A 15,099-nucleotide genomic window follows, 5' to 3' on the forward strand; every position below is an offset into this window, starting at 1 on the left:
GCTACATCAAGCCGTATTAAGCCAGCTTCTTTCCCAAAGGGACTGCTCTGAGAGAGGTAGAAGTGTAGCATTCTCAGAACTTACTAGAACACAGCATGACCCATCAGAGAATAATTTGCATGCCAGCTTCATGAAGTGGAGGCCTTAGTCGCTTAGACAGTGGAGGCCTTGTTGGTAACTTGTGACACTGTGTCTGGGAAGCAGTAGCAATCACTCCACTGGCCTGACAGTCCCATTTTGCAGAATTCCCGGAGCAAAATGGTACACAGGGCAGTGTGGAGTCCCCACCCTCCCGTTCCTTCCGCGGTACCTGCGCTGATGACGCAAAGCAGAGAGAATGGCCGTTGGAATTCTCACAAGGTTTTTTTTTTTTTGAACTAATAGTTGTTTTTCAACACCCTCTCAGATTTCGTCGTTCATCAGACTCTGCCGTACCAGTCAGTGTCAGTCGACACGTTCAACTCCAAGAACGACGTGTACGTGGCCATCGCTCAGCCCAGCATGGAGAACTGCATGGTGTTGGAGTGGGACCACATAGAGATGAATTTCCGGAGTTATGACAATATCACAGGTGTGTTGTGCAAAGACACATCCCCGGTTACAGTCAAGGTTAGGCTTGAAGCCCTAGCTTTGAGGATAGGCGGGACCACATTCCTGCCTACCCTGGCCGTAGACACTGGTCCCTCTAAGTTGTTCTCTATACGGTCAGCTGTTGGTGGCAACAGAACTTCAGGTGGTAATTTCCCGCTGGTGGGGAACCCTTTGGGAAAGAGGAGGTGGGGACTCCACCAGAAAGGTGAAAGAAACATCTTCCTTTCCTGGTAAGAAGTCACATGGGACTCCCATGGTCCTGCATAGCTAAGGCAGCCTGTCTACCAGAGCTAAGCCACGGCTTTGTTTTTGTTAAGCTGGTGATTCACTAATGTACACACACACACACACACACACACACACACACACACACACACACCACCCCTCCCTCCATTGCTTGCTCCCTTGCTGGGTCTTGATCACTGCTCACACTTAGTAACAGCATAGCAATGAGAATGGACCGATCATAAATCCACTGGCTTCTTTCAGTGCTGTGGGTTCCCAGGGCTTTAGTGATACTAAAAATGAACGATCTGCTTACTCTTTAAGTAAATGCATAAAAATTAAGATCCAAACAATTCTTCAACCTTCCCAGCCTTCCCAGTGTATCTTATACTGGCTGTACAAACAGCACTCTGGAAGCCGGATCATTGTCCTCTGAGAGGTTTCCTGCTCAGGCTGCGGGAGGCATTGAACTGTTTCTTCGGAGTGTGCCAGGGTAGACATTCTGCGTTGGGAAGATCCTAGGAGTTTCTCAGGCACAACTGGCTACACAGCAAAGGCCGGGACATGGGTCGTCAGAAACAGTGGCATTTCACTCCTGGGGGACAGGCTACTAATGAGTCTAATCATGAGTCCTGATGCCCCGGACATGCCATCTCAGATGAGCTAGCTGCTGCCACAGCCACCTGGCCTTCTAGTGTGGAGCTTACTGTCCAGGGAGCAGGGCTTGGAAGCAGAGACTCAGCGTAGCTCTGCATGGAGAACCTTGGCTGTAAGGAGATCCTAATATCCTGGTGGGAGTTTGCTCCATAGTGTGGGTTTTGGCGCCCAGTGGAGGACGTTTGGGCTGGCTTCTGCCTGTGAGTCAGTGCCATCAGCACAGCTTTACAAGTGACCTGCTCTATTCATTCAGGGACAGAAGCTGTCTCTATGTGTGTCCCTGTCCCAGGCTGCTGCTGCTGCTGTCTACCTGTCCTTGCCACTCACTGCGGCTGGCAATAGAGGGGAGACTGGGGGTCCCCCTTTAGGGCTCCTAGTCTCATTAACACAAGGTCTTAAGAATGAGCGCAAATGTAAGCACAAAGGTAATTTTATTAGTATTGAAAGGGAACGTGCAGGACACACAAGCACTAAACCTCAGCAGCTGCCTGGAGGGGGTAAATGGAGACGAGAAGGAACAAGCCATGCCATTTAAGCTGGTACAGTCAGATGCAGGCGAACGAGCAGCCGCATGGTGGGGAGGGAACCTGTAGAGAGAGTAAGGAAGCAGAGAGAAGCCCAAAGTGTTAAGGGAAGCAGGCTTAGAAAAGAGGTGGAAGCCGGGTGGTGGTGGTGCACGCCTTTAATCCCAGCACTCGGGAGGCAGAGGCAGGTGGATCTCTGTGAGTTTGAGGCCAGCCTGGGCTACAGAGTGAGTTCCAGGAAAGGCGCAAAGCTACACAGAGAAACCCTGCCTCAAAATAAATAAATAAATAAATAAATAAATAAATAAATAAATAAATAAATAAGTAAGTAAGTAAATAAATAAATAAATAAATAAAATTAAAAAGAAAAGAAAAGAGGTAGAAATGGAAAAGTTAAACAATTACCTGAATAATTAATAAAACCAGACAGACTTAGGAACCTACCTGGCTGTGGTCTGGGTCTGTAAGCTTCTGTACAAAAGATGGGGATTCTGGGAAAGAAAAATCTCATTAAAGGACTCCACCTAACTCTTTAGCATGGCTTAAGGGGAGCCTTCCTCCTTAGAGGTGCTCCTTAGCCAGGGTGATTGATCCAGCCGAGACGGAATTACAGTAGGTCTCCTTCTCACCCAGAGATTCTATTCGCTTGGTCAGGGATTTTCTTTTTTAACTGGTGGCGACTTCAAATCCTTCCTCCTTCGTGCATTCATTCATAGATAAGGATTGCTTGGGAACTTCATCTGAGCCAGCTGTGTTCTACTGGGTGCGGACAGAGTATCTGGGCAAGTCCACTGATGCTCATATGCTTCTGTCATCTGTGCAGTGGGAACTTTATGGTTTCTCTTTTCAATGGGATTTGTGTAGTACTGGGCTTGGCAGTCTGGTGAGGATGTAGTGGGTTAACTCTGTAATGGGCAGAGCCCAAGGCCAATGGCAGCCTTGTCCACTACAGATGAAATGGGACCCACTCTCCTTCCACTAGAGACCCCAACTTTCTGACTTCAGTTAAGACTTCTAAGACTTACACAGGCACAGAGAACCCCAGAACTGGCAGAGACTGTCTAAGAATGAATTGTTCAGGCAGGGGAGTGTTTGCCTGTCTCTTGGTAGCTGAAGTTTAGCTTGGTGTGAAAGTCTTCTGGTGTGGGTGGACAAGCAAAGCCACACGTGGAGCCACTAGCCTTGAATGAGAGTTAGGGAGAGAGCATGGATGGCTCTCCCCTCCTTGGGCTGGGCCTTTCTCCTTCATCACTTTGCTTTGTCATGGAGTGACTCCAGAGTCAGCAGGAGCTTCTCTGTGTGTTCTCAGTCTGTGACTGTTAGATGGGGTCTCTGAGGAATCAGAGAGGCACCCAGGTTCTCTGGTAAGGTATTCCTCTGTCTCCAGGTGAGAAACCCCGTGGTCATGTTCACACCAATGCCTGTTGGTCATGTTCACACCAATGCCTGTTGTTTCCTCCCTTCTTCTTCTCTTCATCGCTCTTCAGCTTCCTTGCTTTTTGTATTTTTATTGTTTTGTGACTTCTGCATGTTCCATCCTGTAATCTTTGCACCTATACTAATGGACAAACAGACAGATAGATGAGCATTCTCTCTCCCCCCCCCCTTTCTCTGTTGCTGCTGACACATCCACAGGCTAGTCATCTGGACAGTAGGGTTGAGGTCCTTCTCCAGGACAGACAGACTTCTAAACCCCGCCCCCCCAGGCATAGGGACCTCCCCCCAAGCAGGAAAGGAAGCTTGACTTAGAAATTGCCATCTGTAGGATGGGAGTTCTTGAGTACTTTGGCAGTTCATGCCCTAAAGCCTTAAAAAGACACCCAACATTTATCCTAGCAGCTTCTTACAGTTGAGAACACTGCCAGATGGTTTCAAAGCATGTTTATTTAACAATATGTGAAAGGAAACATGTCATTTATCAATAATGAAAAACTAGAAAGAACTGCCATGTCCAACAGTAGAGGATTAGTGAAATAGATTTGGTGCATTTATGCCATCTAATATTGTATAGTATTGTGTTTTTCTTTTGTAGTTTTATTAGGCTTTATTTGTGTGGATGTTTTGCCTCCCTGTACATATGTGAACCACAAGTCCCAGAGCATGGCATAGGATCCCTTGAGTTACAGATGGCTGCCATGTGGGTGCTTGGAACCAAACCTGGGTTCTGTGGAAAAACATCAAATGCTCTTCAACTCTGAGCCATCTCTCCAGCCCTATTGTATAGCTGTTGTTTTAAATCCAGTTGTAGAAGATGGCTGGTTACAGAGTTGCAGTCAAAACAGTAGGTTCTAGGACTGGGGAGATTACAGACTACTCAGTCAGGAAAGTATTGCTGGCAAGGATGAGGACCAGAGTTTGATCCTCAGAACACACATTAAAAAAAAAAAGGTAGATGGGTGCCTCCTACTTATCCTGTCAGCACTGAGCAGGCAGAGACAGGTAGATACCTTGAACTTGCTATGAGAAATGATACCCAGGCTTGTTTTCTGGTCTCTGAATGTACATGTACATGTACATGTATACACACACAGATGCACATGTACATACATATAAAATTAGGTTTTAAAAAGCATGTATATAGTATAGCCCAATGTTTTTTAAAGAAGTATATATAGCTATATATAAACATTGATATATACATTAAAGATGAAAGAAATATATCACGGTTTTTTTTTTTTTTTGGTTGCATCATATATAGATTTTATTTGTGTATGTGTCTTTTGGCACTTTGGTGATGGAGTATAGGTAACCTAGATTTAAAACCCAGGTACTCCTACATACCGGCTGTGTGACTTTATAGAAATTGCTGAACCCTTCTGTGCCTCATTGTAAAAATGAACTCGATGGTAAGAGTCATACCTGTTTCCAGCGGTGAATGGAAAGAGTGAGTGGATATGCAAAAGTGCTTAGGATAGTGCCTGGTTACAAGAACCCACTCTCTAAGTCTTACCTGTTATTATTTCCAAATTGCGCTTTGGTGAACAAGCACACAGAAGAACGATACAAGAGTTTTGTTTTAAACAAAGGCAAGGGGTCAGGTTCCAGGAAGTCCAGCAAAAGAGAAAAGTAAATACCTTTTTGAAAGCCACTGATTCCCTTTGCCCCCAAAGCTAATCTGCAGGACAGAAATTGGGTCATTATCCTTGTAGTTTACAGACCAGATTCACTTTGGTCAAATTACCGAGAAAATTAAAAGACAAAACTTGTAATGATCTCAGGGGTGGTGGTGGGGAGACAGTGTTCTTTGAGATCTGAGTGGTCCTCTTCATCTTTGAGATGCTGGGTGGCCTTCTTCAGTGGGGCAGCATGCCAGTGGTGACTCAGAGCAGAGTGGGAGCAGGGTCCTTTGTGGCACCCAAGCTAGGTATCAGACCACTGTAAATTCCACAGGCATTTCTGAACGGTGGATGATCATTAAGGGGGTGGGAGGCATCTCATGATTCTCGGGATGGTTACTTCACTTATCCTGTAATGACACCCCTGTGTACTAGCACCACACACCAAGTTCTGCTCTCAACAGTCTTGCATACTCTTTGACATCTCCAGAGACCCTGAGGACCCACTGTGGAGACACAGTGCAAAACTCACCATCCTGATTGCTTCTTATGCACTTTGCTGTGGTTTTAGGCACACTGGTATTGTGTGTGACCAACCCATCTTCACATCTCTTTTACAGTACACCCACTAAACAGCAGCTCATCCTCCTTCACAGCCCTTAATGTCCAGTCTTTATGCCTGTGACCCCCGCCCTGCAGGTAGACTGACAGCTTTGTCCTTTCAGGGTTGGCTTTACTCACTTAGCAGAATGTCCTCTAGGCCAGTCCATGTTGCAGTGTGCAGCAGCAGGCTTTCCTTCTTTTTGGAGGTTGAATACTATTCCCAGTGTTCATGGACCACAGCTGGTTTATCTCTTTGTCTCCCTGTGGGAGAGTGGATTGCATCCACCTTCCAGCTATTGTGTGATGATGTTTTCAATAGGACTGTCTTGGTATATTTTGGTGCTGCTGTTACAGGAAGCTTTATAAACAACAGGGATTTATTTTGCAAATTCTGGAGTCTGAGACATTTAAGATCAAGGTATCAGCAGATTTAATGTCTGGTGCAACATCACCATTCATGGCTGTGTATGATGTGTGTGTGTGTGTGTGTGTGTGTGTGTACAGGCACGTGTGCCACATTGCATTTGTGGGAGTCAGAAGACAACCTTGGATGTCGGTCCTTGCCTTCTTTTGTGTCTGAGATGGATTCTCTTTTGTTGTTTGTCTACATCAAGCTAGCTGCTCCTGTCTCCTTCTACATTAAGTAGATGTCTCCTGTCTCCTTCTCCTACACAAAGTAGACTTCTCCTGTTTCCTCTCCTACACAAAGTAGACTTCTCCTGTTCCCTCTCCTACACAAAGTAGACTTCTCCTGTTCCCTCTCCTACACAAAGTAGACTTCTCCTGTCTCCTTCTCCTTCTCCTACACCAAGTGGAATTCTCCTTCCCTATCTCTCCCATCTTGCTATATGAACACAGGAATTTGACCTCAGGTCCTTGCAGTCACACCCAGAGACATTTCCCTAGTCCCTCAGGTCCAGTCATACTCTGCCTCAGTCTCCTCATGGTAGACATGTAGAAGGAGATCCCTAGGGTTTCTTTTGTAAGAGTAATTCTAGTCACGAGTGACCTAGTCACCTCCCCAGACCCTACTTCCTGGTACCATCCCTCAAGGTTGTTAGAGATGGAGAAACCCTACTCCTGAATCTCCTCCAGCCCCAGCCATGGCAACAATCTTCATTCCTGTGCTACTAAGGGAGAAGAACTCACACTGGGGCACAGCGAGAGTGAGCAGTCTTTTGATTTTTTAATGGGAGGATAAGTGAAAGTAAAGTATACACTCTAGAACAGAGGACAGACCCAGCCCAGCCATGGCAGCCAGCCACCTGCACATCTGGACTTCCAATCCTTGACCTACTATTTCTCTGGTTAGCCACTCCCGGGGTGATCCCTTTTCCAGAATAGCTGACGCCAATACAGTCAACAATTTTAATAGGAGATAGGCCAGGGGTTGGGCATTTAGCTCAGTGGTAGAGTGCTTGCCTAGCAAGCACAAGGCCCTGGGTTCAGTCCTCAGCTCCGGGACGGGGTGGGGGAGAAAGGGCAATGTTGCGTACTCCCTGTCTTACGGTTTCTATTGCTGTGATGAAACACCATGACCAAAGCAACTTGGGGGAGGAAAGGGTTTATTCAACTTATGCCTCCACATCACTGTTCATCATCAAAGGACATCAGGACAGCTCTGTCAGGGCAGGAACCTGGAGGCAGGAGCTGATGCAGAGGCCATGGAGGATTGTGCTTACTGGCTTGCTCTCCATGGTTTTGCTCAGCCTGCTTTCTCACAGAATCTAGGACCACCAGCCCAGGGATGGCTCCACCCACAATGGGCTGGGCCTTCCCTCATTGGTCACTAATTAAGAAAATGCCCTACAGGCTTGAGTACAGCCAGATCTTATGGAAGCATTTTCTTAATTGAGGCCCCCTCCTCTCTGATGACTCTAGCTTGTGCCAAATTGACATAAAACCAGCCAGTACACTCTCCCAAAGAGGGCCTCTGGGCATTCTGACCAAGACTGGCTTTTTTGGTTTTCCCAGAGCCTGCTTGGCTGTCTCAGACTCCACCTGCAAGCCCTCTTCTTTATCTTTTCCCCATGTTCCCAATGACTGTCCTGGTTGGGTTTTGCCAATGTGACACACTAACCTAAACATACCTTGGAAGAAGAAGGAATCTTTAATTGAGAAATGCATCCATAAAACTGTCCTGTAGGCGTGTCTATATATCCATCTGTATAGCATTTTCTTGACTGATGATTGAGAGGATTCAACTCACCATGAGTGGTACCACCCCTAGGTGATCCTAGATGGTATAAGACAGCAGGCTGAGTAAACCATGAGGCTCAAGCCAGTAAGCTGCCCTCCTCCATGGATTCTGACTTCCCTCAGTGATGGATTGTGATGGGGAGCTGTAAGCTGGACTAAAGCCTTTCCCCCACAAGTTGCTTTATCACAACATTAGAAATTGTAACTAAGACACCAACCTCACTGTTTCTACCCTAACATTGGTTCGAAACCTAACAAGGTCAGGTTTCTACGTATGACTTTGAGGAATACTTGAACATTTGATCTCTCAATTAGTTATCCAGGTTTCTGTTCCAGGCCCTGCTTTGAGTTCTTTTTGGTTTGTATGAAGAAGTATAATTGTTGTCTGGCTAGTCTAGGTTTAAGTTTGTGAGGAACCGCTGTGCTATCTTCCACGGTACCACAGTACCTTTGGACAAGCAGGACCTGGCCCAGGGTCTGCGGGGAGGTTTGGCTCTCATTTCACCCACACTAATGCCTTCTCTTCCTCTTGGTCACAGGCCAGTCCATTGTGGGCTGCAAGGCCATCCTCATCGACGACCAGGTCTTTGTGGTGGTGGCCCAGCTCTTCGGCGGCTCTCACATTTACAAATATGACGAGAGCTGGACTAAGTTTGTCAAATTCCAAGACATAGAAGTGTCTCGGATTTCCAAGCCCAACGACATCGAGCTATTTGAGATCGATGATGAGATGTTCTTCATCATTGCTGACAGCTCAAAGGCAGGCCTGTCCACGGTTTACAAGTGGAACAGCAAAGGCTTCTACTCCTACCAGTCTCTACATGAGTGGTTCCGGGACACAGATGCAGAGTTTGTTGACATCGACGGGAAGTCACACCTCATCCTGTCTAGCCGCTCCCAGGTCCCCATTATCCTGCAGTGGAACAAAAGCTCGAAGAAGTTCGTGCCCCACGGTGACATCCCCAACATGGAGGATGTGCTGGCTGTGAAGAGCTTCCGGATGCAGAACACCCTCTACCTTTCGCTCACCCGTTTCATCGGGGACTCACGGGTCATGAGATGGAACAGTAAGCAGTTTGTGGAGGTCCAAGCTCTCCCGTCCCGGGGGGCCATGACCTTGCAGCCCTTCTCCTTCAAAGATAACCACTACCTGGCCCTGGGGAGTGACTACACCTTCTCACAGATATACCAGTGGGATAAAGAGAAACAGCAGTTTAAAAAGTTTAAAGAAATCTATGTGCAGGCTCCCAGGTCTTTCACAGCCGTCTCCACCGACAGGAGAGATTTCTTTTTTGCATCCAGTTTCAAAGGGAAAACAAAGATTTTTGAACATATCATTGTTGATTTAAGTTTGTGAAAGGTGCGATGGGGGGGGAGGGGATTTCAAAGATGTGTAGTGTTAGCTCTCACGAGAGAAAGAGAGGGACCAAGAAGAAATAAAATAAAATAAGCCAGGCTGGGAGCTCTGAAATTAAGATTCATAACGCACTGGGGAAATAGTTAGACATTTTCAAACTTTTAGGATTCACATTTTAACCAGGGATTGCATTTATTTTGGCTGATTGCATGACAGGCCCATGCTACTGTTTAAATATGACATCTTAAAGCCTGTAATTTCTGAGAAAAGAGTACAGCATCTTACCAACTAGCAAGCAACATGCTGCTACTTTATTTTCAATAAGAAAGGAGAACACAGAGCAAGATGGGCCAGCCCTTTTAGTGAAAATTAAAAAAACAACAAAAAACCCCCCAAAATTCCCACCCCACTAAACCCACAGACCCTTCTCATCTCATCTGAGCAGTCTCTCAGCTAAGAATGGTCAAAGCCAAAGTGAGCTGAAGAGATTTGCTGAGTGTTCGTCTGAACATCTCAGAACACTCTGCAGCTCTATTTTGAGCCACCCTAGTCTCCTGAAAGGCATGGCCAGTCTTCCAGAACCTTCCTTGGAGCAGAACCTTGGCTCTGCCCTCACTTGGATTGATCCTTCTCATGAGTGTCTTCACAGCTTAATGTTTGACATCGCTTCCTCTGCCACAGAAAAATATTCTGGTGACACATGTCTAGGCCAGCATGGGCTGTGGGCCCAGCAGCAAGATAAAGAGGTTTCCCCTGTTATTATTTTTTTGTGTGTGTGGGTTTTGTGTGTGTGTGTGTGTGTGTGTGTGTGTGTGTGTGTGTGTGTGTGTGTGTGTGTGTGTGTGTGTGTGTGTGTGTGTGTTTCAAAGGTGACCCTTGAGGTGGCTGGAGCAATCATGTGTGTCTGATGTGCTCTGTTGCTCACTGGCATCTCTGAACCCATTCTTTTAGTTGGTGGGTAACTGGCAGACAGGCCAAAGGCAGAATGGTGCTTTTCATCTGTCCGTTAGAGGGATGGAACAGGTGTTTCCATCTGATGGGCTTTGGGGAGGGTTTTTTGAAGTGAGGTTTTACGGAGTCAGAGGGGACTTTACTCAGATCTTGATGCACTTTGAGACTCAGAGGGGGCTCTTTGATTGATGCGTGTCTTTGCCCTCTGGACAACTTAATATTTCAAGTAGCTGATTAAATAGAAACCTGCCCACCTGCCTCCCTTGCTCCTAGAACAGGGCTTTGTCAAGTTGTCGCTATTACGGTGGCTGGTTTGTGCAACCCCACTGAAGTTTCTGCACATACAAAAGTCAAAATCATAGCTTGGATGCTGTCGACAGGGGCACACCTCCCTCTTCCAGCACACTAGGTAAAGGGAAGCATGGCCAAGTGCTTGTGGTGGGGTATCCGGTAGAGCATCAGGAGAGACCAGCTGGAGCCAGATAGACTTAATCTCATAGACCAGGTCTGTGCTTGGGACCAGGTGGCCTATTTCAAAATAGGCCTCCAGTGGGGACAGCAGGGGAGCTCTCAGGGTCTGGTTTTGTAGATGGTTCCACAGTGGATTTCTGTCTGAATAGCTGGTTCTCTTTGAGAATATAAAGCAGATGTATTTTAGGGGAGCGTTTTGCAGAGTAACTCACTGTATCTCCTCTAGCCGTGAAGGTAGCACAGACCCACTGCAGTATGCTGTGGGGTTTTAATGGTCCTCACCACCCTGTATGTAGGTAGAGGGTCTGTCAGAAATGTGAACGCGTCTGTCCTTTCCTGTAAGCAGCGGGGACTGATCAATACACCACACTGGCAAGCTATGCTTTGACGATCATCAGCACTCCTGGCTGATGTTTCCAGCCTAGGGGAGCAAGGACTTTAATGAGCCCTGTCAATCACAATCTGTAGTGTGGTTGCTTGGAACTTTGGTGCTAAATGCCAAGCAAATAGAAAGAGCGGCCTGTTTTAAATTTTAAGCACAAATTACTCTTTCTTTGCATCCTTCTGTCTTCTTGGTTCATTTAATTTGACCATGAGTTCCCAGCTTTCCATGTTGGAGGCTGAAAGTACAATATTTCTGCTGTCCCTTCCTTCCCCTGGAGAGCAAGCGAGTCATTACCCCCCCCCCCCATGCATGGGTCCCCCAGACAGGCTGGTAGCACTGACGCCAGGTAGAAAGAATCCTCTTGTTTTCTGCTGCTCATAGAGGAACCCACAGGGGCATCTCTCAGAGTGCCACCTCCACAGAGCCTTGTACCAGCTGTTCTGTGCTCCCTCACAGAGTGAAGTCAGGGACTTGATGTGGCCTCACAGAGTGAAGTTGGGGACTCAATGTGGCTGTTGCTTAGAGTTTGGAAAGTCAAGATACTCAGGGTTTGAGCTTGGGGTTGGTGGGGGTGGGTGTGGGGAGGGGACTTTGTTACACCCAGATGAAGCATTTGAGTAGCAAAAGAGGTCCCTAGTAGGTGGTGGGGCTGGGATATGAGAAGACTGTCAAGCCTCTCAGCTGCAGACAAGTTTCCTTTTTCTTTAAAAATAAGTTTCTAAAGACTGGAGTTTGCAGTCTTCTGAGTTCTGTGTTGTGCAGGGAGACATTTGTTCTGGCCAACACAGAGAAGGAGCAGAGATGTTCTTGGCAGAAGGTGGGGGAGCTTTGCTTCATTAATCTTACTGCTCTCTCCCAAGAATCCCTGAAGTTTTAAGCCATTTCTGCAAAAGCCTTTCTTCCAGTAATGATGTAAAATAACAAAACACACCCACGCAACCATGACAAAAGTCCAAGGCAGAGAAATGCATAGGACTGTCCAGCTAGGGGGATTGCTCCCTCCTTCCCTCCCTCCTTCCCTCCCTCCTTCCCTCCCTCCTTCCCTCTACCCCCACTCCCCTCTCCTTTCTTTCCTTCCCATCGGCCATACACTGTCATCTGTTTGCTTGTCGTTGTGGTCTCTGCACCTGGGTTCCTAGGCTGATGCCTCCAATCAGTAGTCATGTGGCTATCAGGCCATAACCTGAAAGCGAGGGTGAGTCCTCAGACTCTGTAAGATAAGTTGTAGATCTCTCTAAAGACTAAAAATAAACCTCCGGGCTGACAAGCACTTTGTTTTTGGGCTGCAGATAAGAGCATCCCGCATCCCTGGAAGCTTTATGTCCCGGCCCTGTACATGTGTGTTCCTCTCATGTGTTGTATGTAGCTCTTTGGTTTACAGAGGGCAGGTGTTATCCTAATGTCAGAGGGAAGGAAATAGACACAGAGCTGAAGTGGCTGGCCTGCCTGCGATGATCCAGTTTTAAGCAGTAAAGCTAGAACTTCCCCTTGGACAGCAGGTGTTGCATTTTCTCTCTCTAATGCTCTGCTGTGCCCACCCAAAGACAGACACTGTTGCCATGACAGTGAAGACAGCAATTCTTGTAGATTAAGTAAATGTACAAAGCAGGATGAAGAGCCAGGAGGAAAGACGTGCCTGACAGACACTGTTCAATCATCGGTACCATTGAACAATTAACAAACACCCCAGAACTGTGTGATGTGCCCAGACAGGCTTGAGAAAGCCTTTCAGAAATGTTGGATAGCTTCAGTTGTTGAGAGAGGATTTCTAGCAGGCATGCTGTGTCTCCTCCCACAATCCCATTGCAGGAATGCTGAGGCTGGACACATCTGGTTCCTGTCACAATGTCCACCAGATAAGATGAGTTCCGTGAGCGAGAAATTAAAAGCCCAAATGCAGGAGCGATGATGAATTGCTCTGGGGCCCTCTCCAGCCTTTGGGGAGCTCACAGAGAGAGACAGTGTTGTGTTCTTCTTCCTGCGGAGTGAGGCTGCCATGTTTTTAGGAAAGAAATCAGTGTGAGATGCTGGAAGTTGGGCTACTCATGATGGAAATTTCTCTGGCTGGGGGCATGGAGGGGCACTCCATGTGAGCCAGATCAATGTCTGTGGGAGGGGCTTCTGTTTTTCTGCCACCTAAAGGAAACCTCCAGCCCGCACCCAGATTCTTCTGCAGAAGAATCAGTCCTTGTGTGAAGCTTTGGAAGGAAGTTACCTCATTAGGCAGTGCTGAGGATTTTGTTCGACAGTGCACTAGAGCAGAATCAGCAGTCTAGCTGCAGGTGCTGTGAGCAAGGTGGTTCCCATCTGGGGTGCCATAGAAAAATGGGGAGAAACTCAGGGCAGATGGCCATGGAGCACATGCTTTGGGGAGAGCGGGAATACACTTGAAAGGAAAGAAAAGAGCAATCGTAATTTCTGTTGCCTTAGCAGAGGGTAGAATGCCCAGGCAAATCAACAGCATGCCAATAATTGAACACCATCCTTTGTGATGCTGATTCAGATAATAATGACATCATCGGGCCACTGAGCTCACAGCCCAGGCACTCTGCCCCTTACCCTGTGTCATTGCTTGTGCCAGCAGCCACCTCTTTCTAGAGGGAAGCTATGCATTCCCTCTCCAACCCCTTGACTATCAGGAATGTACGAGAACTGTGATAAAATAGGCCACTATGCCGTTTGGTACTGTTTTTATGTATTTTAAATGTACACCTTAGGTGAAATAGTACTTTATATATATATGGAAGTAAGTTTTTCAGTAGGCAGACAATGATGTATGTGTTTTGAAGCTGTAGATATACTTAGCTCTTTTTTGGAAAATGGATTCAACACATGATATGCCTCTTAATTCTATATATTCTGTAATCCTGTGAATAAAAAGTAGCAGATGCCTAACACAGCTTTGATCTCTGGTCTGCTTAAAAACGGACGTGTCCACTCGAGTCACAGCTGGAGGGTGCTGCAGAGAGCTGAGGTGGTTTGGGAGGACGGAAATACCTTCTTGGCTTCCTTGCTGTTTAAATGGAAGATGGGTGCCGTGGGAGAGCCCTTTGTTTTTTTCTCTTGAAACCAAGAATTCATTTAAAAGCCACTAAAAGCCATTGAAGAACTTGCCAGTATATGTCTACTTGATCTGTGGACCCAGAAACCCAGTGGGTGGGCTACAAGTTCTAGAAATCCCTGAGGAGCTTGTGATTATCTATGTCTATAGAAGGAGGGTATCTAAATCTTGCTGAATTCCTTGAGGGAGGGACCTCGGTCCTCTGCATGTCTAAAATCTAACCAGCACATAATAGGTCTACAGCCCATGCTTGTCACATGTTCCTTAACCTAAGACCCATTGATTTATCTGGACAAAGGAAAGGTCAAGATCCTAATTCACATAACTGTGGCAATACCTACTGTGTGCAGAGCACTCTGATGTGTTACAGGCTTCTTATAAATTGCTCAGGTAGGTACGATTATCCACCATAGAGGGCCGTGTGACTAGCTGAGCAATAAAAACAGTCATTAAGGTCAAAATTAGACAAGTAATGTCTGTCCAGGCACACAACAATACTGGCTTTCTAATTTTACAACTGGATCCCATTCCCAGGGCCAGGATCCCAGGCATGGCATAGCTGGTGCCTTTGCTCAAGTTCTCCCAAGACCTCCTGAAGGGCCAGCTTGTTCACATTATTTGTAGAATTTATTTTCTTGTGACTGTGATGGGGGAATCCTCACCTCCTTGCTGGCCATTGGTTGGAGGCCTCTTTCAGCATCTAGAGCCCACTCATGCCTTTCCCCTTCTCCATTGGTTCTCAGCCCTACAGCTGGTGGCTTCTTCAGGTAATCTGGAGCTCCAGAAGAGAAAACCATCACTTTGGCCTGGTTCTCTGGCTTTGAGGCAGGTCAAGGATTCCACTTTCACCCCTTGAAGGGCTCTCCAAGGACACAATTTATGGGGACTGAGAAGACACCCTAAAATGTCTCCTTTCTAGATTAGATGCCCCACTCATCAGAACTGGCCCCAACCGTCAACAGCCATCACTTAGACCCAGGGCAACAGGAACCGTACATATAAGAGAATCGATTCTTAGG

At 46.8% G+C, this 15,099-nt stretch overlaps 1 protein-coding gene across 1 annotated transcript in view; it reads left to right on the forward strand.

Annotated features, from left to right (window-relative positions):
* The window catches only part of Lgi2 (leucine rich repeat LGI family member 2), a 28,172-nt gene extending 18,157 nt beyond the window's left edge, over nucleotides 1-10,015 (forward strand). Inside the window, exons 7-8 of the mRNA XM_036200911.1 lie at nucleotides 407-571; nucleotides 8,395-10,015. Coding sequence (XP_036056804.1) covers nucleotides 407-571; nucleotides 8,395-9,212 — 983 coding nt within the window. The 3' untranslated portion in view covers nucleotides 9,213-10,015. The remainder of the gene's footprint in view (nucleotides 1-406; nucleotides 572-8,394) is intronic.
* The last annotated feature ends 5,084 nt before the right edge of the window (nucleotides 10,016-15,099 follow it).

Source organism: Onychomys torridus, chromosome 10 (assembly GCF_903995425.1).
Source record: "Onychomys torridus chromosome 10, mOncTor1.1, whole genome shotgun sequence".
Classification (NCBI taxonomy): domain Eukaryota; kingdom Metazoa; phylum Chordata; class Mammalia; order Rodentia; family Cricetidae; genus Onychomys; species Onychomys torridus.